The sequence below is a fragment of the Corvus brachyrhynchos genome, unplaced genomic scaffold (assembly GCF_000691975.1).
Source record: "Corvus brachyrhynchos isolate BGI_N302 unplaced genomic scaffold, ASM69197v1 scaffold14, whole genome shotgun sequence".
Taxonomy (NCBI): domain Eukaryota; kingdom Metazoa; phylum Chordata; class Aves; order Passeriformes; family Corvidae; genus Corvus; species Corvus brachyrhynchos.
In genome coordinates this window covers 8,078,212-8,101,348 of record NW_008239110.1, presented here as the reverse complement: position 1 = coordinate 8,101,348, position 23,137 = coordinate 8,078,212, and the positions used below count along the sequence as shown (strand labels likewise).

The following is a 23,137-nucleotide window of genomic DNA, read 5'->3' as shown; positions in this document are numbered from 1 at the left end:
AAGAAAGAAAAATAAGAAAACACTTCCAGCATGGTAAAAGAAACATTTAAATTATGTCATTTACTGGAAAGCTGGAATGCATTTAAGCAGCTATGATATTCTTTAGATTTCTTGCTTTGATAGATATCTGTATAGTCAAAAGATAATATAATTTAAAATCAGTATTTTTTTAAAATTTCCCCTAAAACAAACATCTTGAGTCTTTTTCTGTAGGGTGAAAAAAGGGAAGATTGATTTCTCCCAAATGTGCCTTGGAACCTACTCCATTTACAATTTTGCCATTATAAATTGATTCTTGGCAATGTATATACTAGTGCTGCAGATGCAAGCAATTTTCAGATAAGACAGAAATGATCAATCATTCTTCTGACTACAGTGTGGAGAGGGGGGAAGAAAAAGTGATTCCATGGAAATTATGTTTTTGGGAGTACCGATTCCCAACTCCTTCTGAGACTGATTTAATCTGGCAGAAGGATGATTTCAGCAGCAGTGCCGGCTTTAATATGCTGTCTAATTAGTGATGAGACCTAGTTTTCTTTCTGGCAAGCAATAAATAAACTTGTGATTATTTCTGGATTACAGAATAGTAGTTGAAACAACCAGTAGGAAACCCATTTTGGTAAACTTTTCTTTGAAAACACCCTGATGTTCTGAGAACAACAGCCTGTGAACTTTTAAGGCAAGTGAGGTAGGGATCCAAAGCAAAAGAAAATTATTGGTAATAAAAAATTATGTGGTGATCAAGAACTCTGTTGTCCAGACAAAGAAATGGACCAGCTGTACAAGCTTCATTCTGGCATCCTCAAATCCTGATGTTCACCTTTGATAAGAAAACAGTTATATTTGTGTTTAATAACATCTTTTGAGAAAGATACTCGTGGTAAGCAGGATGAATAGGTGGGATGGGCAGCTCTGTGCTGAGCGTGGGACAGAGAAAGGTAGGTAGTGATGGGCAGCTGTGCTGGCAGAACAGCACAGCCACAGTGGCTGTGTATACCTGATTTTGATGTTTGGAAGATAATGTGCTGAATCAGTGGCATCTTTCTAGGGCCTGTTGTAGGATTACTTGTTTGCTATTTGACCTGTTCGGTGGTTTTGTTGCTGTGTTTGCTTTTCTTAACAAGCACAGAAGTAACAAGAGCTTCTCTGTTTCTTTGCAGCTTTTACGAGAGTTGAAGCACCCAAACGTGATTGCATTGCAGAAGGTTTTCCTTTCTCACAGTGACAGAAAGGTTTGGCTGCTGTTTGATTATGCTGAGCATGATTTGTGGGTAAGTACAGATTTCCCTGAGTGTTTGAGACAGTGCAATAAGAGCTTGTTCATACTGATGTGTGTGTGCTGTACCTTCATATAGGCAGAGATGCATTAGTTTCTTGCTCTGTAATTAAGGGTCTAACTGAGATCCTGTTACTTTTACACTTTAAAGCCTGCCAAAGACTACGTAGAATTTTTTTTAAAATCAGATTGGGTTTTGAAGTGAAAAGGATTTTCCTGCAAGCTTTAATTGGAGTTAAAGAAAGTATTCCTAAATTGAGATCATCTAAAACTGTGTTTGGAAAAGTATTTAATACTTTTTTCCTGACATTTAGCACATGCACACAAAAGAGAAAAAGGAGAAGGACTGCTTTGATGAGTCCTCTCACTGAGATGCACTGCAAGTGACTAACATGCAATCATCTATATCCTAAACAGAGAATTTGTGACAGTATGAGTGGAAATAAAATAACAAATAAGTAAACTAATTGGGCCTACTGATGGACTATAACTACATGGAAGAGGAGTAGAGACTTAGATGTTTGTTATTAAGTTTCCAGCAAAATATTATGTGATTTGGTTTAGTCTATTGTAGAGGTGGACATCAGTGACATTGTGACTTGAACTCAGATGCAAATATTCAAGCTCCACATCTGTTGATAAGATGTGAGTTGCTTGGACCTGGATTTGTGTTTAAACCTGAAAGATATCAAACACGAAGTGTAATCAGTATGTTTATGATTCCTTTGAAAATACTGGCAAGGAGAGGAAGTGGTAGTATAAATTCCAGTATTACTTTTGAAGGCTTCATTAATATAGATGTTGCTATTACAAATGTTAGTGACAAGTTGCTTGATTTCTTCATACTTGGCTCTTGAGCTTGTAAATGACACAAAATTTTAATTGGACGGAAAGGAAACTTAGACCATTTAAAAGACACTTCTGGCTCAGAACAAGTAAAATCACGGTAATTTGTTCCCCTTCAAAAGCTTGAAAGATATTTAATTTTATTTCTCTTAAAGGCTAGCAGGTTTGTATTTTGAAAGTTTTCTTCATCAAAGTTCAGTGGACACTGAGAGTTTGTGTATTTCACATAACTGGTGGCAGTGATGATGAAGAGAAGTGCATCAGCTTTGTATGATAGAATTTATGTCTGCATTAAATGAGTTTATTCATTTTATGGAACAGTCACAACAAACACATTTTACTGCTACATTTATTGCCATGTGTTTTAAACACCTTTCTTCCTAACCTTTTCCATTTGATTTTGCTTTGGGCGTGTGGTTTTTACACTACATAGTGATTTTTCACATGATTTAACAGCTTTAGAAGAAGAATCACTGCAATTTGGTGTTCTTGCCACTCCTCCCATATGGCTGGGTATTGGATATAATCTCAGTGAAGTTAATTATTTTCTATTATTTAAGACTGAAATGTTTGTTACAATGAGGTACTTGATATTAACTGGTTTCTCCACTTCCTAACTCTCTCTTACGTTTTTTTTTTTTTCTATGGGACATGCTACACAAATCATTTCTCCTTTCCTGTATAATTGCCCATGTTTCCTCGCTTCTTAAGCCTTTGCCAGGAATTGTTTCCTCCCTTGCATAAAGTTGGCCATGTTCAAGGCCCTCTTGGTTCTGGCTTAACCTTGGTCCTCATTTCCTTTACCGTCAGCACTTCCCAAGCATCGCTCTTAATTCCCCTTTTGTCTGTTTTGCTCACTCCCAACTTTGTGTCTTTTTCCACGCTGCCTCCTACACATGGAACAGCCTCCCAATTAACGTACGTAAAGATCCTTCACTATCCTCCTTCAAAAAACTCCTGAAAATCCACTTATTTTGTAACGCATTTCAGTAATACCAACCACTTGTCATTCTGTCTGTGTTGTGTTGTGTTTCGCATTTCCTGTGCTTTACAGCTTGTGCCCTTTCAACTCTATGGGGTAGAAATTGTAGTAGGGGTTTAGCACTTTTTTTTATTGCTTAGCACCATGTGCTTCCCCAGCACTACATAAAGACAAGTAAGTCTATTCATCATGGATATATCTGTTTATAAGGATTTAAGTTTTGGAATTGAAGGTGTGCTGTCTCTAGAGAGATGTAGATTTCCAGAGACTAATGTTTTCTAGGTAGCTTAGAGTTACTTACCAAAGTCAGTAAGTATGGAAACTGTCCTTCTGTTCAAAGCTGCCCAGCTTTAGTAACTCCTATTGGCTTCAATGAGAAGAATAAATGCTCATCACATTCAATCATTAGATTAATTAAAATCATTATATTTTTCATCTTCTGTACTGGGAACATTTGGCAAGAGATGAATAAAGTATATTAGATGCTATCTTATTCTGTTAATTTTCTAATACTGAAAAAAAAAAGTCCTGTTCTAAAGGGTTGGTGCTAATTAAACTTATTAAAAAGTTCTTCTATGGTGAGCAAGAACCTTTTTTTTTTTTTTACTTCTCATTTAATTCTCAAGAATGAAACTGCTCAGATCTGAAATTTTATGTTTAGGTAGTGCATACTTAATAATTTTCTGTAACTTCTGTTGATACCATTACCAAGGAATGTAGAAGCTATGCTAATTTGAACTACTTTAGGTAGGCATTGGTGAACACTGATTATACTGTCCTTGACTACAAACATAGTCATTGATATTAATAACTAAGCCTATCAAAGATACTTTCTTTCCTTATCTCTCAAGTTGCATTATACAAAACAGTGCAAAGCCATTAGATTACCATAGAGAATATCTAAGAATTTAGGAATTCTTTTGACAAAATGATTTATAACTAGTTTCCTTTGATTACCAAAGTTCTTGGTGTAATACTCAATGTCATTATGAATTTTCTCGGCTATTTTTCTCTGTCAAAGAGAACTGGTAAAGTTCTCAGTGTACAGGATGTTAATTTTTGACCTTAAAAATAAAGGGTTTTTTTAAATGCCAAAATTTTTGCTGTTTTGTCAGCAAAGGAATAACTTCTTTATCAATTGAACTTTCTTGTATGTCCTTATTTCACCCTAGTCTTATACTTCTAGACAGTATACTGCTGTCCAGAACTTCCTGTGTAAAGCTAGTTCATTTAAAGACATTATTTAAATTTATATCAAATGCTTTAAATGCATGATGATTACTAAAATGGACTTTAAGAAAAATTTGATACAAATGAGATCTGTCCTGGAGGTGAATTGCTTGTTGTCGGTCTAGTTACTTTTAGCCACTGTAGAGGTTATAATATTTAGAACTTTTCTTTTGTTCCCTTTTACAGCAGATTTTTAATATTGAAAGTATTTTCTAAAGCACACATTTTTCGTACCATGGAAAAGCACACATTTGATGACTTCAATTCCATAGTCTCTCTACTTTAAGCAGGATTTTTGATTCTAAGCAACATTTTTGTTACACTTTTTTTTTTTTTACTTTTGATATTGATAGATTATCTACCTTTCCTAGTTTTACAGAGTTAATTCTCAGACTCATTTAGTATGTTTGTATAATGTCAAATCTTTAAGATCCTCTTTTCTGGAAATATATGTTGTAACTTAAATAAGAAACTTCTGAATGGGTTTGATCTCATTCTGAAAAAGGGTGACATTTTTATCATAGTAAAATGTGTTAAGTATGTTTTATAGCAATAAAAAACATTGCTGGTTCTTAATAAATAAGTACATAAATAATTAACTACGATTTGATAATACTGAATGTGATAGTACATTCACTATCTAAGACCAGTTAAGCCATGATCTGTGTATTCTTCTAGGTTTGGTTGAATGTTTCTCTCTTACTATTAGCTTCCAGTGATCTCTAACAACTAAATGCCTAGCAGCAAATACTACTGAGAAACATGGAGTAAAATTAATCTTGGAATTATTGTTGGTAATAATAAAAATATATGGGCAGATTGGCTTTTTTAATAGGAAATACTTGTTATGTATATATTCTGCTTTTGAAAAATGCAGGGTAGAGATTATTAGCATAGTCATGTGTACCTAAAAATAATCATCAAATAATGGAAAGGAGAAAATAATCTTCCTACATGTGAATTTCATAACACTAGTTGACTCTTTTAGTCTACAAATAAATGTACTTAATTTCAGCTAACAACACTTTGAATAATCTTTTATAATAAATGAAATTGGGAGAGCATTGCATACTGATATGTGCAATAAAACTACATATTTGTTTAATGACATGAATATTGTCTAACTGCTCTGAGTTTAAACATATTCCTTAAATATGGTATAATCAGTTACAATTCTTTCTTCCACAGGCTTCAGTTTAGCTCTCAATCTTGAAGATAATTCAGATGCTAGTTGATGACAAATTTCTCTATACACATGAAAGTAATTTTGTCAGTGCAGCAGTTTCATTTTTTTATCTTTTGAGTTTCTAAAGTCATGTCTACACTTTTGTTGTAATTCAGGTGATTCTGCTAGGTGATTCTTCATGCAGTCTTCTCTCTTGTATGCGTATTTACCAATATAGGATTCTGCTGGCTGGAAGAAGAATATAAGATTTGTCCAGACAGAAGGTGATGGACTGGCATAGGTCTTTATGGCATGATTGATTGGTTCCAAGTGAAATGGATGGGGTTTTTTGATCATCAAAGTGATGGTTGAATTTCTTGCAGAGGGCAGTGGTATTCCTTGCCCATAGCTGTTTGTCATATTCTCAGAACATACACTTGCTTTTTCTGCCAGACTTGTACAAATTTGAGGGCAGTTTGTGGATGCATTTTCTGTACCACAAAGTGTGAGAATTGGAGGAAACAACAGGTAGGAGCAGGCCTCGAAACAAAGGCAAGGTGCAAAAGCATAAAATGTGTGAAAAATTGGTGTGAACAGAGTGGTGTGGTATGAATACTTTGTGTTTCACTTATATGTATACTGAAAGGGTAGCTGAATTCTGATGATTTTTTTTAACATTGTATAGAGTTATTTTGACATATTTAGGACTGAAAGATATTCGAGACCTAGAAAGACCTTGGCAAAACTTAGGAAAATTATACAGGATCTGTTCATGCTTGTTCTGTGTTTCAGAGCTTAGATATTTAAAGCAAACTGGCATTAGCAAAAGTTGGCATGTTAAATTTCTTTACTAAAAATGTTCACCTCTTGTCACTTGGAGTAGGATCTTTAGTTAGGCAGTTTGGTTAATGACATTTTAAAGAAGATACTTGATGATGGCCATGCACTGGCGTCATTTAGAGGGAACAAGCATGCATTTTTCCTCTCCTCTTGAAGGACAGTTTATGGTCATTGCTGTAATGTTTCCAAAATTGGAAACTAAAGTGATCTCTCTAGAAGTACTTCTACCAACTTCTGTTTTGATTTTATTTTACTTGTGATAAGTAAATTGACAAAATTTTCTTAATTTCTAAAACTGTGGTGTCTGAAATGAGTTATGAATGTAGGCATATGAAACTATGATTTATGTTTGGAACAGCAAACAAATGTTACTTGGGTTCATTGGGTCTTTGCTTTCTCTTTTTGAAAATCATGGAAACAATGCTTCTTTATTTTTTATACCACCTTAAGATTTTTATTTGATTTCTTTTAAAATGCTTTACATTTAAAGTAAACATAGTAATTTGAAGTAATTTCGTGTTTAAAATGAGACTGGAAGCCATATAGTATGAACCTTCCTCTTGACCTTGGTACCGATTTAACATGTAGCCAAGCTTCTCTCTCTTCAATATTAAAATATAACTTTACTTTTTATTGGCACACTGACATAATTCTGTTTTATTCTGAAAGGCTGGATTAGGGATTGGATAGAATGCAGGGTTTTTGCTGAAGGGAATGCAAGCAGTTTGCTTCAGCTGAGAGAGGCATCTGTGTTGGCATGATTGCATTTCAGTTTGATGGAGATGCATGTAACTTTCAACAAGCATTGCCTTAAGCAGTAGAACTCAAGCAGTCAGGTTTTCTAGAGGCTTGTGTCTAGGGATTATCTCGTATGTTGAGGGGGGAGCTCACACTGTAACTTCATTTAGTCAGACATGCATAAAATCTCTCCATTAGTTGGCTTCCTACTTTTGTGATAAGTTTCTAGGTCTGACTTGTTTTAACCTCTGTCATACTGAACAGCAGCTCTTGGAATTGGGAATGGGATGACACAAACACAGACTTGGAAGCAGACTAAAATTAGGATCTTACTGAATGTTTATTTAACTGCTGGGTAAATCCTAGGGATTTGAATTTGCTCTGTATTGTTATGCATTATGTTTGCTTTGTTTATGGTGGAGAATTTAGAAAATGCACATAGTTCTTCACTTTCAACTTTCAAACCAATTTTAATGCACAAGGTAACATAGAAGAAGGCAGGCAAACTCCTAGATTGAGTATTGTTTCATCATTTTATTTCCAAATGTCTAGTTCGGTTTCTCCTCTTCATTTTTTGTCATTTATATGGTCTTGCCTTTTCAAGAGCTAAAATGGTCTTACTGCAATAATGTGGTTTATCCAGTTTTCCTTGCAATTGTATTACATTTTTTGAAGTTGAAAATTGGGAATAAGCAGTTAGTAAGTAAAACCAATAGTCCCAGAGATTGCAAACAGAAATGTATAGCTTCCTTGCTTTTCTAGACTGCTAATGAATGTGTACTTTAATGTTGGTCAGTGAAGTATTAATTTAATTTAGAATAAAGACTTAAAAGCACTTCTACAAAGTTGCTGTCTTGTTTAAATTAAAAACAAAATATGTACAAGCAATAGAAAATTTTTTACATTATGTTTATATTTTATAGTGAATACCTAATTGACTCACATCATTTTTGGGATCCAGTCAGTGGCAGCATATTTTTAAGATTTAGGAATCAGAAATACAGATGCACAGAAGGGGAAAATGACTTGGCTAATTTTGCTGAATAGATTTCAGTATTGCTTGGAGTTCTATTCACCTCTTATGACATGTGTTCTTCTTTCATTTTGAAGGATTTTAGATATATCAGAAGAGGGTCTGCATCTGCAGTGTTCTAATGAACTAATTAAAATGAATTTATGTCTGCATAACACTGTGGATGGGTTTCTGTTCTGTAGCATGTGACTGGTATAGTGTGGATTGACAATTAAGGCATCCCTCATTAATTTTGCTGAATGAGTCTGGGTGTTTTCCAGCTTTTTTTGGCCAGGTGATGTATCAGTATATGTGACTTACCTTTAGGGAGTTGCAGCGAAAAAGGACATGGGGAGTGCTGAAGCTTTTTGACCCTTTGCTTATTGTCTTGTTACAAACATGCCTCTGACTTGTTTGGGTTGTGGAAGTCCCCACGTTTTGTTCTCAATGGTTGTCCATTAAGGGTGAGATTCAGCAAAGAATTTGAGTATACCTGATGGTTAGAAGCTGCAGTGTCCAACTTCACCTCATGCTTCCTAGAGAGGCAGAATGTGCTTCATACCTGTCATGGTTCAGATTTATACCCTCAACTCACAGGACAGTCTTGATTCTGTGCTATTCAGCAAAAAGATTTATTCAATGAGAGAAGTCTAGTTTTAAAGCCTAGTGGTTAGGTCAGTTATCTGGGAAATGGGAAATGCAGGCTACAATTCCTGTAATTCCTGTAAATTATCCCATACCTTTATTAGGTCTAAGATTCTGGCTGTTACGTGCTGTACTTGAAGCTGCACTTTGGGACTCTTCAGGCAGTGAAGCTAGTAAAGAGTGCCTCCTCCACTTGCATGGTGCACTTACGTATAAAGAGCATCCTAGTTTGTGTTGGTACCTGTATCCGTTTCTACACCTGAGGTCTTGGATTTAGACTCTTAAATATTAAATGTTTTGACATGTAAGGAGCACATCTCCCTGCCATAGCTGAAGTCAGCACAATTGTTCAAGTTAAAAAGTTCCTTTAGCATTGTTGTACTGCTGTGGCATCCTTTGCTTTGAAGCTTACTGTACACCTGATCTGCCAGATCACCAAAACTTTTGTCCTGTTGTTTTCTGATTTGATGCTCTTTTCTATCTATATTTTTTTTTCTTATTTAATTTGAGGTATGGTTTCTCCACAACAGTGGTAGGGGCATATAGATGTATTTCTGAAAATACAAAGAAATGAGAGAGTTTAGGCTTGCTGCCTCCAGTGGAAGAGATGATGTTCAGCAACAGCACCTGTTTGCTCTTCTGTTTCTTAGATGGACACTGTCATTAGAATTGCTGCTTAGTGTTTGTTAAATGTGTTGGTCTTTCTTTATATGAAATTGGATGAACTATTTCTTTTTAGAAAACTTCTCACTGTAGGACTTGGTCACAAGCACTGTGGATTCATTCCAATGTCATGGGCCAAATCCAGCTTTTCAGTTGCCTATACTACTTGGCCCTGCAATGTATTTTTAGCTTTTGTTCAGTTCTCTAAACTGTGATATTTGTGGTCTTTTGGATATAAACTTCTGTAGAGTAAGCTGGCAGGTTTTATTTGCGTTTGCAGGAAATTGGATTTTATCTAGTGGTGATATTGCTTGCTTCAAGCAAAACTATCTGTTTTAATTCACTTCTGCAATTCAATAACCCTTTCAAGAAAGGAGCTTGTTTCCTTAGCCTTTCTAACTGGGAGCCACATGGGAGGGCAGGGACAGAAATCCAATGGCATCAACCTGGTGCTGTCTCAGTCCCAACCTCCAGAGGTACCAGAGCAGCTGAGGCAGGGCCAGAGGCACAGCCACGTGTGTTTTTCCTCCTCAACACATCTGTGGTTAACTGTGTCCAGTTCTGTCTCATGAGACTCTCTTTCAGTTTCATTTTCTCTGTGCCTAAGGACTAATGTTTCGTGTGGATAGTAGTCAGTTTTTAAATGGGTGTAGAAATCCCTTCTAGTGATTACATGCACCTTGAAAAAGGGCTGGACTGGATTTATGGGTCTCTGTGTATGACCTTTGCCTGTTGGTCGCTCTGTATTTTTTCATCTCCTGTATTAATGAATATATTAATTTGTGAGTTTATGGTATCATTACTGCTTTATAAATTATATTGTAATTACACATGAAGGTGCTGTCTCAGTCCCCAATGAGCATTGTGTGGTACTAGGGACTCCTAGTTGAAGTTATGAGACAGAATCTTGTGACATCACAAGAAAAAATTTACTAAGGAAATAATCCCTTAAAGCATTTCATTACAGTTTCCAGAGTGATTGCGCAACTAAAGGATCGGGTACTAAGAGCTTGTCTTGTTTACTGATCCTCATGAGTATATTAAAAACTGACAATCCTGTAAATTTCTACTGTTTTTAAATACACAGCCGTAAATACTGTACATTTAGTAGTGGAAGACTCTGTGGAAACATTGTTGATAGGGAGTAAGCAGGCTGTTTTGATTTATTTGTGGTTTTCTGCCTTTCTTATTTCTCTTTAAACAATATCGTTTACACTTTTGCTAAGTACAGTTTGACAGTGGCTAAAGTACTGGTGACAGCCAGAGGTAGCATTTACCATGAGTGAACATTAACTCATTACCATTTTCATTGGGAGCAGTAGTGACAAACTGGGTGGGGAGTGGGGATGGTGGAGGAGGGAGCTGGTCTAATTAAAGCACAGCCACTGGCTACCTCTTTAAGCTGAGAAGGAAGAAGATCTTGAACTAGACAAATCCTGTTTAAAGAATTGGGTAATTAATAGCGCTATTCTAGCATTTTGTATCCTTTTCAGTAAAAATTCAAACTGCCTTTATTATTTCTCCCTTTCAAAAGACACATAATTGAAAACTATTTTGTTATTTCAGGTGCTTCATTGAATTGCCTTCAAAAAGGAGATTTTTTTTTTTCCATCTGAATGAACATACTTAGTTGTTTGCTAAATGACTATATATTAAGATCGGGTTTGTGCCTTGCATAGCCCCACCTTACCTGAGGATTGAAAAGGTAGAAAGGCCTCACTCCAGTTTATTTCTTGTACAGTGTAGCAAAACCAAGCCTAACCCATCATCTCCATGCTGATCTTAGAATTAATTATTTTATGACTATTTCATGATCTCTCAGCAATCTTTTAATGATTTTTTTTTTCATCAGCTAATACTGGGGTTCTTTCCTGCATTCTGTGTTTTCAAGTGGTGTTTGTCCTCCAGTGGGCAGACTGACTATTGTAATCCAAGAGCCACCAGCTTGTCATCATCAATGAAATATGCAACCAAAACTTGGAAGCAAGAAGATAACCATTTTTTGATGTTTGAACATGATCTCACTGAAATGTTGTGGTGTGGGGTTTTTGGAGTTGTGCCATCCCCCGCCCCCCCCCTTCTAATATTTATTAAAACGTTTACTTAATCTCTGTCTACTGGGATTCTGATTTAGGGGGGAATAGTAGTTGCAAGTATGATATCCTGGGTGTTTTGGAAGAGGAGGGGAAGTGTGAAAACATAGTGTGGTCCTCCTACTGGTAGATACTCCTGGTTTGAAAGGTTCTGCTCTAGCTGCTGAGGGTAAGAGGATTCCATATGGGGAGGAGGGAGGAAAGAGAATGTCTAAGACCCTTTACTGGAGGTAAGTAGCCAGTACTTAGTTATTCACAAAAACTTGACAGCTGTTCTTTGAAGCAACTCAGAGAATAAAAACAATTTAAGAGAATTGTGAGTGCATCACTGTTACTTTAATTGCGAAGTTCAACAAACTTTGTATTTCATTCCATTATTTAGTGTTAGTAATAAAAATACCCCAAAACACCCAACCTTCTCACCTATCACCTAACTTTCTTCATGTTTCTACTTGTTTTATTTCTAGCATATTATCAAGTTTCACCGTGCCTCAAAAGCAAATAAAAAGCCCATGCAGTTGCCAAGATCTATGGTTAAATCCCTACTCTACCAGATCCTCGATGGAATCCATTACCTCCATGCAAACTGGGTGCTTCACAGAGATCTGGTAAGTGTGACGTGATACCTGGTTGAGAAAGTTCCACGTGTGTGCTGTTGGGCAGGACAAGAAAAGCCCCTGTTAGTAATCTTGTGTATCGACCCCTACAGCTCTTCCTGTTATTGTTGCAGGAGACCAGTTGCGACTTCAAACATGAAAACAAACTATGCTTTCACATTGTTTTTATCTGAGTCATCTGAGCTCGGACAATGATGCCAGATCCGGTAAAGGGATTGCAGATATCAATATCCGAAAACAGTACGTGAGACAGCTGATAATTGTTGGTTGAACATTCTTACAACTTTTCGCATGACTTTGAAAAGGCATCTAAATAGGAAAGTGATTGATACCCTTTTACATTGTTTGGCTTACGTGCAAGTTACCATAAAAGCTAGTGAAAGAGTAGTTTTTTCGTGGAGTATTTCTTTTCCATGTGGTATTTTTTCTGACCGTGAGAAGAGAACTATAAAAGAGTTATCGTCTTGAAATTTCTCATGACCTGAAGTAGCTCTTGAAGTTGATTGCAGATTACAAGAGCAGCCTTGTCTTAGTTCCCCTTTTCCCGTTAAAGTTTTCCATTGCTCCTCATAATTAAGTGAAGTACTATTATGGTTTATGAAAAGAATACTAATACGGGTGTGCTGCCACTTGCATTGTAACTAGAATGTTTGGCATGAGACAAACAATGTGATGGTTAATATGCCAAATAACACTCCTAGGTATGGTAGTGTAACCTGTGTATAAAGTCACTACTTTTATTTGGTTATTTTTTGTAGTTGCCTCAGTATGTCAAAATAGGGCTGCGTGTCCAGAAACTTAGCAGTTTCTAATTAAGTTTTGTGAGACATAGATTGTTCTTGAATTTTTAGTAGTAAGTAGGGACTTTGGTTAATTTTTGGATGTAGAGCAAATTTTTTTGTAATAGATAAGAATAAAGTAAGGCAGGCCTGGAATACAAGTCACAAACACTTTCTGAACTAAATTTTATTTGATGTTTGTTGTAATAACTAACAGCAGTGGCCAGAACAGGTTTCAGTTTTTGTTATGGATCTTTTTTTTACTTTGTTCCTTGGTTGTTTATTGTTGGTTTTTCTGTTAAATTCCAGATGTTAGTATATTTGGGGAGAGGTGTGGGGTGTGGTTTGCCTTTGGAATAGTAGCCATGACCAAAAACAGGAAGCATGTACAATTCTGATTTTCACGTTAAAATTATTACTTTCCTAAAGAGTCAGCTGCTGCTTTGGCAGAATGCTCAGATGTAATTAGATACAGCTTGAGAAGGAACACCTGGAAAGTCTATATCCAGCTCTGTTTAAGGGAGACATATCTGTTCATGGAACTGTTAATTATATACACACTTAAATGCTATATATGAACTTGGTATTTTGATAGGAAATACAAGGTGGTATCTAAGATAATAAAAACAAATGCCCTTGATAATTTTCTTTCTGGTGTTGTTATTTCAGCCTGCAGCACCAGGTGTTTTGTGTGACTAGTGCTGCTACTTTACAGTTCTTATCTGTTGCTGATGAGTTGCAGCAAAACTATTGTCTAATGTCTTTGTCTTTTTTTTTGAAATTTTGGGAGATGATGGTTGCTGTTGTGAAAAAGATGACTATATTTTTGTGGTTCTGGAATGATAGTGCTTGAATGATGTTGGCATAATTGAGAGAGGAGAACAACAGAAATTTGTGAAGTCTTAGTGTGTTCTTGGTCTGCAAATAAGTGTAAACTGATGGATTCCAGGATGCTTCAGAAAGACGAAGGAAACCAGTTCAAAAATTGCTTTGATACACTAATGATTTAAAGGTGTAATCAGAATCCTTTGCCTTTAAAAATTTTTTTCTGATTTCTGAAAAATTCAAGTATGTCAAATAGTTGTATCTTGAGCATGGTAAGAAAAAAGCTGATGTTATTCTGGATATGTCCTTGTGTCTGCACTTGAAATTAGAGGTTAATATAATAATTTAATAATCAATTTAAATCCTTGATTAACCAGAAATTTTTATTTATCTGTAATTTTTATTTGTATGCTCATACTTGTGACTTTTTGCTACTATGAATGATACCTCAGGCACAATTTCACTGGAGTCAGTTTCTTGCATAATACATAAATACCAGCTCTTCAACGTCTTCTTAAGCTGGGGAGCAATTTTTCTGGTGGTTTTCTCTTTGCTGTTTTAATTTACATCTGCTGGAGAAGTATTTTTCTATTTTATGTAAACCAAATTTTGCATCAAAACACCTTGTACTTTCTTGGTTTAATATAACTCTGTTCTTACTATTTTTAACCTGTATTTGGATGTAGACCAAAGATGGTGACATCCATGAAAGTCATGTTATGCTTATTTCATTGCTTAAAAAAAATAAAATTAGATTATCCAAGAATATTTATCATAATATTAGTCAAAGTCTCCTGAGACATGGAAATGATCCCTGTAATTTATTTAACAAATGTTGTGAAAAAACAGAAACCTGTGAGGTTAGGTATTTACTCAGAGGTATTTGAAGAACATTGTTTAAATCTTAATTTACTACTGCCTTAAATCAAAGAGGTTTTTAAAGAAGCTGGAATACCAAATTTGTTACTTGAAAACCTTAAAATTACTAAGGTATTTTTAATTAAATAGTTTTTAAGATCAGCAGTAGCCAGCAAACGCATGACGGGGTAATAAAAGTGGTGAACAATGTGAACTTGCCAACTTGAATTCCATGTCCTTTCCTTGGGCTGGGCTAATGGATGGGTGTTGCCACAAGGAGACGGTCTCGTTCCCCTCTTCACCGCCGCCAGGCATTGACACCAATGTTAATGGCCTGGCAGGGGACTCTCACCTGACTTATGGTGAGCTCCTTCAGGGAGTTAAAGCCACAGAAAGTGTCCTCTTTTCACCTGCAGAGCTTGCTTTCTGCAGGGTTAGCTCCCTCACTGTGCAGGAGCTGATGCAGAGGCAATGCGAGGCTGGAGGTGATGGCAGAAAGCTCAACAAGCTGTTCTAGCATCACCTGTCATTAGATCGGGTTATTTTATTGTTAAAATGCACTATTTTGATTCTTAGAAGGGAGTGCAAGTGTTCTTAAAAGATTAAATCAGGATAACTTTGTGATGCAAGACTTACGGCAGCTTAAGTCTGCCAGCACAAGTCCAGCTTTAGGAAAGTGCTCAAATTGAGGCAAACACCAAATAGACTTTCACTCATGCTTCTAGAAACTGGAAACTAATTTAGTGTAGTGTATCTTCCAATTTTTTGTAGTATTTGGGTTATTTTGTGTCTGGCTTTTGTATCCTGAGGGTAGCTTAAAGGTGCTAAATGACTTTTTAGGTATATTTTTTTAGCTAAGCTATTAATTTCTCTCAGTTAAAAAACATTCAGCCTTTATGGCAGGATTCAAACAAGTAGAGACTATGGGACAGGAGCACTGGATTACTGATTTCTTTGAATAGCCTTGTGTCAGTTTATACACAAGGTGGAGTTGACCTAAGTTTGTGAAAATCCATGCATTTGTTCTCCTGTCAGCCCATTTTGAGTGGGATTTTGCTGTTGAATTGCATGTCATTGGGCTATGATAATTTTCTCATTTCAACATAGCAGCATTCCTGAAAGCTGTGCAAGAGAAGAGGGGGCATTTGCTGGCTCTGCTAGCTGCTGGAGCACTTCATTATGAACAAGAGATTAATAGAGAGAGCTCTTGGAGAAAAGACCTTTGAGTACTAAGCTTTTGGCTTTTTAAAATATTCTATATACACTGTGGGCTGTCCACTTGAACGGGATCTAATCAGTGCTCCATACCGCAAATTAAGAGCAAGTTAGAAGATGCAGCACTTGAAGTACAGTATTTCAGAGTGTTCTGAGATCTTTGTCCCCTTCTCCCCTAGAAGTGAAGTATTTCGATTATACAGGAATGTTCAGCAAAGGTCTTACTTTGCTAGGCTGTCAAAAAATGGAGATCTCCCATGTAGTGTTTACAGTGTCTGTTCATGTTAGCAACTGAAAGGATTTGGGCACTCTCTTGTGCTAATAATCCCTCTGTAGATAAGTTGCTTAAGGTCAAAAGCAGGTAGAGACCATATCCTTTAGCACCTGATAAAAGCAATTTCTATTTGTAACAGAATGTATTTTCCTGAAGGGAGGTATTATCTATGGGATGTTTGAAGTGCACAGAATCCATACTGAGAAATTAATTTAAGATTCCACTTATGTCCTTGGGCATTTCTTTAGAATACTGCGTAATATTATTAAAACTACTGGTTGAAAAATTAATGTTGGAACTCAAACTCACCAGAGAAATGCAGATTTCTTCTCCCCCTCCACCCTTCTCCCTAAGATTGTGTTAAATGGTTGCTCTAAGGGTTCTGCAATAGAAAACTTACTTGTTGTGATGGTCATATAAAGTAGCTTTGTAAAATGAGCCAAGTTGCTTAAGTGTTTTTATTATATAAACATTAATCTGGACACGTCTGTGTGGGGTTTTCTCAGTGTAACCCTTTCTCTCCAAATCAACCTTTTCACTCTAATTTCACTAAGGAGAGGGAGGAGGAATCCAGCTGTGGTAAAGACTTTGCTACTGGTTTCCCATCTGCAGCTTTTTTATTACCATTCCTTTGTCTGTTAAAGAAGGAGAAAATAACATCTACGTTCTGTAGTTTGTTTCACTATGTCATCTGTATTGGGAGGAGCTAATTTTATTGTGTGCTTAAGTTAATCAGTTTCTGTTTGTTTATGGAGTGGATTATGGAGGGTCTATGTGCTTCTCCCACCTTCAGAATTTATGGAGTACTAATCTGGGCGTTTTTGGTGGAAGGACATAGAAGACAATTGAGGTTGACGTAATTTTGACTCTGCATATCTGTCTGTATAGCAAATGTCTATACACAGCCTTTAGGATGATCAGATGTGTGAGCTCTCAGATACAGGCATCTTAACAAGTCTCCTGGATACCCAGCTGGTGTAGTAACAGTAAGCCCAGTATCTTTCCAAGGGTGAATCTTGAGCAGAGCCAAGAGATGCCAGTGTGGTGTCTGGCTCCGGCTGGCCGTGACTGCACTCAGGGCAAGCTGTCTTCTCCAGTGCTCCCGCTCCGCATCTCTGGTGGAACTGTGTGCAGTGGACAATGCAGTAGTTGTTGTCTCTCAGGGTTTTCTGGAAACTGCAGCCATTTGCAACCTGGGTTTTCTCCTGTCACAAGTAAAGCAGAAAGGGAAAGCCCAAATGGAAGGGGTTAGACAGATAATTTTCTGTGGGAATCTGCAACTTCTGTCTCTCTCAAAAGCACAGACTATTCAGAAATGATTAAACTAATTAGTTTTTCATCCTCTCTGATAATTTGTGGGGTTTTTTAAAAATATTTTTGTTTATTCAGAATAAGTATTTTAACTGACCCATCACAATGTTTCTATAGAATAGCAGCATTTTACTAAATTTTCAGTAATTCAGTTATATTAAATTCAGTAAAGCTCTAAGAGTTTTCAGGTTTTTAGTTGACTGATTGACTTTTAGTTTAGGGAAAACCCCCAGTCATTTCCTCATAGTAATCCTCTTCAGTAGGTAAATGTGCAGTCTCTTACCATGGACTTATACCTGAACTCTGCTCTAAAACTTTGCTCCCACATTACACAACTCACTTAACTTGTCTTTGCCTCTGTTTCCCAATCTGTTATTTATGGGTCTATTTTGTAGCTCACTGCTTTATGTGCTATAAAATTGGTATAGTATGGTTTTGTAGGTAATTTCTTTTTGTCATTTAATGCTCTTCTTCTAGAAATAAAAACAATTGCATATTGTATGAAGCCATCAGAAAGCTTAAAATTACGTTATGTGGATACTCACTTTTTGCTTCTGCTTTCATGCTTTCATTTCAAAGCCTTTGATAAAAAATTGCCTATTATTACTAGTTTATAGTACTTAACTACTTCTCCCACTTCCTCCCTATGCCCTCCCAAGATTTTCCAGTAAATGATGAGAAAAGTTACCTAAAAAGCAACAGAACTGAAGTGGCTTTTAAATTTCCCACTTTCATTTTGCTATGCAAGCAAACTGGGGGTTTGAAAAATAAAATGTAAATAGATGTGTGGGAAACTCCCCTTTTACTAGCAATTCTAAAATGGGATTTTTGTGCTGATATCAAAAGTAAATTTAGATACAGGTTCATGCATCCCTCTCTTGACAGGCAGCTGCTGTGCAGGAATGTAGAACTGTTGGGTCCTGCCTTCTGCCAGTAATTTTGTACTGGCTTGAAAAGCTTCTTGGCCCTGTTGCCCCCATTTGAGCATGCACATGGCTCCTGTAAATAAATACCAAGTCAACCTGTCTACCAGTTTCTTTAAACTTGTAAAACTCGCTGTAATTGTAATCCCCACAATTCTGTGTCGTCGTGTGTGTGCATGCATGGGAAGGATGCAGGAATATGTATGGACATGCACTCCTGACTTGTGTTGTTCCCGAGCTGTGTATGGGTTCGGGCCTCCTAATCATTTATTATTCCATCTGCACGATCTCTTTGGGATGGAGGGCACTTTCCACAGTGTCAGAGAACCATATGAATGATCCTACTCAGCTTGCAGATTTCCCAAAAGAAAGGAAATGCAAGCTAAACCCACGTATTTCAAGAAATTAGACTCTGTTGATGACTTCGAATTTTCTAACTGAAAGGTCAACACATTTTTCTTCTTTTATATCTGGTTAGAGAGAAGATAAACTTTTTTATTTACTGGTGCAGAAGAGCAGTATGTAGGTGCCTATACACATATCAGTACATGCTTCTAGATAGATAAATGAACCAGAAATTTTATGTGCTGATTAACAAACTGAGTTTTATCAGCATATGCTTTTATTTTTTTTTAAATTTTTTTAGCATTAAACATATATTGGGGGCACCTATTAAAAAATGGTGCGTTTCTCATTACTGAGAACTTTGCTTTTGTCCTTCAGTTGTAAAAACTAATCTTCACATGATTTAAAAAGGTATGTGAAGACGTGCAGACTGTTACCTCTGTTGTGTACATGGAAACAGCAATTTTTCCATGGCTGACTAATGCATACCTTTTGGTTTGTGGCAAGAGTATTAAGATGTTTGTAGATTAATTTTTACTAATAAAAATAATTACAGTTGAGGAGAAATGCTTTACCTCAGGTTCTGAAACAAGCTTATGCTCATAAAACCCTGACTGGATATAAATTCAGATGAGTCAGAAGAAACAAAGGGGCTGATTTAATGTTCTTTTGGCTGCATTTTGCTGCTAAAGTCAACAGATGACATATGGCCTGTGAACTTCTTATCTCTTTTCCTGAGATGGAAAAAGGGCAACAAGGAAGCAAAAGTATTAAAATAATTCTAGAATTTATTTGTTTGTTTGTTTGTTTTTCCCTGATACAGAATAAACAGATTGAAAACATCTTCTTTTCTAGTAGCTCCAGTTTAGGTACTATCTGTGTAAGGAGGTTTCTAGTAAATACGTGATGTATTTAAACTTACTGTTGCAGCAGACCATTTGGAGTGAGGAAACTAAGTTTTGCCTTCTAAGTAAAAATGCAAAGTTTAGAAGCTGCTTTTAGAAGTTTTTCTTTTTTTTCTCTTCAAGAAAGTACCCTTGGGATAATGGGATTGACTACAATTGCATCTATGGGATTATTTCTGTTTGGACTCATTACCCCTTCTGAATAAGGCTACAGAGGTTGGCACCATCTTGTTTTACAGTAATAGAAATTAATGAAGCTCAAGAAAATTATGTTAAAATCAGTGAATACAACTAATGTAACAACATATAATCAAGAAAAAATGAAAAAAGGGCATTCTCTTCCTCCATGTTGCTTGCCATCTTGTGCTTTCTCATGTACATTTCTCTTCATTTGCAAACATGCCGTAGTTACTGCTGCTCCACTAAGCAGTTGCAGTAACATTGCAGATTGTCTTGCATTTAAATTAAACATCTTTGATTAGTGATCCAGGAAGCTGCAGTGACTAGCAAAGGATGTTAGTTTATTTCTCATTTTGCTATGTGTGAACTTTGTCAAAGGAACTGGCTCTGCTGCAGAAAATGACTGATCAGCTGGTGTTTCCCAGATGGCTTATCTCAGGACTCTGTCTTCTCCAACCTCCATGCTTTCTGCTTTCTGGCTAATGTTTCAGAAATCACTGGCCTTATGGTAGCTCTTGAGACCAAATACTACAGTTATGTATGGCAGTTAAAGAAAACAAAGGAAATACTTTGCAAAATCTATGAAGTGATCCTCTCAGAAATTGGGCATTTGGTCTTCAGATTCATCTCTAGGGAGGATTATGGTAATCTTTTTCAGAATTCCACATAAAACCATCTTGGAATTAAAATTTCAAGACATTTTAATTAACACAGGAACAATTCCTTCAAGATATCTGGACCACTGCTAAAATATTTATGATATTCTGTCACCTATTTTAACAGTGAAGCAGCAAAGATTTCAAGACAAAAAAGGCTTGTTATAGTGCAAGTAGTCAGTGTTAAACACACAATTTTCTGAATACCAAACCTCAGTACTAATAGGACTTTTTAAACTGCTATTCTCTGTTGTTTTCCTGCCCTCTGGAAGCTGAAGCCCATGTGAATGTATGACAGGTGTTTTGACAGACCCCCATTCCACTTCATTCAGCACCTCAGTGGTGTTAGAGCACAATTCACCTTCTGGTTTCCTTTGAGTGGCTTGTAGAAGCACTTCCAAGCAGTTCAGTAACCTTTCTGTGCTACTATATAAAGTAGTTGAAAACTGTGTGGAAATAATTTTATTCTGTTTAAGTAAGCTAGTGGCATCTGGAAAGTGTTCTTGTTCTGAAAGTGTTCCTGCAACCCTTTCCTCCCACCCCCAAGCTAGCCCTCCATGTGTGATGTTTTGGCTCCTACTGGTTTCATAATCTTTGAACATAGGTTGAGGTTGTTTTTCTATTCGTTTATTTCTATTTAACCAATTCTGGTTTGTTTGGGATGTTTTTTGGGGTTTTTTTGGGTGAAGTGTTCTACCTAACCAAAAAAAATAGTCTTAAAAATGAAGCCAGGTTGTACTGGGAGTTTATGCCTGCTTGTTTTGCTAGTTTAAATATTGAGCCCAAGTCCCAGGATTTAGTATGGTAATGTTCTGTGTAGCTGGTGTTCTCAAATGTAACTCATGAAAAAAAAAGTTCCATAGCCAATATTTTGCATTCCTGAAAATCCTCTTGGAGTGGGGGATTTCAGCTACTCAAGCCATTTTGTCTTACACAGTAGTAGTTGCCAAAGAGAGGATTTTTCACAAATGTGTCTTCTGTTCTACATTCTTCTTTAATCCATGAAATGCACTTGTACATTTTTACTTTGATTTGCCTTTCATGTAGTTACTTTTGATGTAACAGTTGTGGATGATGAATGTTAGAATTATGAAATAAATGCAAACTCCAGTAGGTTACATTTTAATGAGCTGATACTGACTTCTAATGCTATGAAAACTGTTTCTGTGGCTGTTTAACTGCGAGTATGATTAGCTATTTGCCAGCTCAGCTGAAATAATATTTCTTAAATAGGATGTTTAAAGTTTGGTTTGTTTCTTGACTTTGAGTGGGAATCCCGGTATCAGCCCTAAAACTGTTTATCAGGTAAATATTAATTTGAATTCTTGATAGCTAAACCCAAGAGAATTGGAGACCCATTTAGGTTTTGGGTAAGGCCTGTGCTTGAAATTCTGATTATAGCTGGATAATATAATACATTTTCAGTAGCTTCTTAGTAATTTTGCTGTCAGCAAGCATATATGCTGTTGCTGGCTGGCTGCTGCTCTTTTGTAGGATGCAGGATTTACTTGAAGCTTGTTTCTCACTGCACATCTCCTTGCTCTGGTGGGGAGCTGCTGTTCTTCTTTGGTGCCAGCTTCTGTAGTGTGAAGGGAAGCAGTAAACCTTTTAGGGGACCTAAAAGTAATCTTTTCTATGTACCATAAGAGTGCCTGAGTGTATATTGCAAGTGGTTTGTTAAGTTTGAAAAGATGTTAAATCAAGCTGTTTTCTTGTTTATCTCATTTCAAGATTTTTTTTTTCCTTCTTCAATGTGAAGTTTAGATTCTTATTTTTTGCCCTCTCTATAGGGATATATATTCCTATTCCTTTATATTTCTTCATAACTTGTAGCTTACTCATGTGCTGTTCCCCACAGTTCTGCTCACTTCAGGACTTTTCTTTTTGCTTCATTGGAAAAATACTAGATGCTAATCTCTCTTCCTTACTCTCACAGGTGGTGTACATTGGGGGCACTCAAGAAAGTCTGCATAAAGTGTTGAAATAGGTTAACTAAACTGTGTTAAACTTGTTTCTGTGTGTCTCCTGAGTGGTCTGAGAAGTACCAATGTGGCTATTCTGAAAATGGTCTGTGCTCAGTTCAGCTGTGCCAGTGCGAGGCAGTGGTGTCCCTGCGCAGCCCTTTGTGGCAGTGGGGGCGATGCTGGGTACCGTGCACTCAGTGATGTGAGGGTGCTTCTCCACTGTGTCTTACCCAGCCTTTGAGGTGCAAAAAGTGGACTGGAGTGCCACAGCAGAGGAGCCCGTGCATTCCAACCATCTGCTGGCTGGGTGATTATTTCCAGGTGAGACAGCATGGACTATTTAGAGGCAGCAACATTTTTAACTATACACTGGTATATATACTGGTATATAACTATACACTGGTATATATACTATGGTGCACATGATGTGGGACCCTTTTTTTGTGTTTGGGTAGTTTTTATTTCGTTGAAAACCTTAAACTAATGCAAAGGGTATGGCTACATGAACAAGTTACAGCAAGGTAGTCTAGGGTGTGGATTTACTCTGCATTAGGTGCTCTGTAGTATCTGCTCACCTGCATGTTTTTATTCTGCAGAAAATGCATAGTCCTTTGATATCTCACTCCTTAATGAGGGTGAGATAAAATTGTCCTGCTTACTGTCATTAAAACTGGACAGCTACTTTGTTAATTTCCAAGTTCTTTAAATTGTTTCTGAGAATGATTTCATGAAAATGTGAGTGACTAAAATGTCAGTATAATAGTGACAGTATGATATTGGGTTTTTCTGACTGGT

General features: G+C 36.6%; 1 protein-coding gene across 2 annotated transcripts in view; it reads left to right on the top strand.

Moving 5' to 3' along the window:
* CDK19 (cyclin dependent kinase 19) overlaps nt 1-23,137 on the top strand; it is a 104,505-nt gene that overhangs the window by 25,184 nt on the left and 56,184 nt on the right. Inside the window, exons 1-3 of one of the 2 annotated variants that reach the window (XM_017739620.1) lie at nt 1,185-1,271; nt 3,028-3,040; nt 11,958-12,098. In XM_017739620.1, coding sequence (XP_017595109.1) covers nt 1,252-1,271; nt 3,028-3,040; nt 11,958-12,098 — 174 coding nt within the window. In that variant the 5' untranslated portion in view covers nt 1,185-1,251. Of the gene's footprint in view, nt 1-1,160; nt 1,272-3,027; nt 3,041-11,957; nt 12,099-23,137 lie in introns of those variants that run through there. The other variant, XM_008637769.2, reaches the window with a different exon arrangement.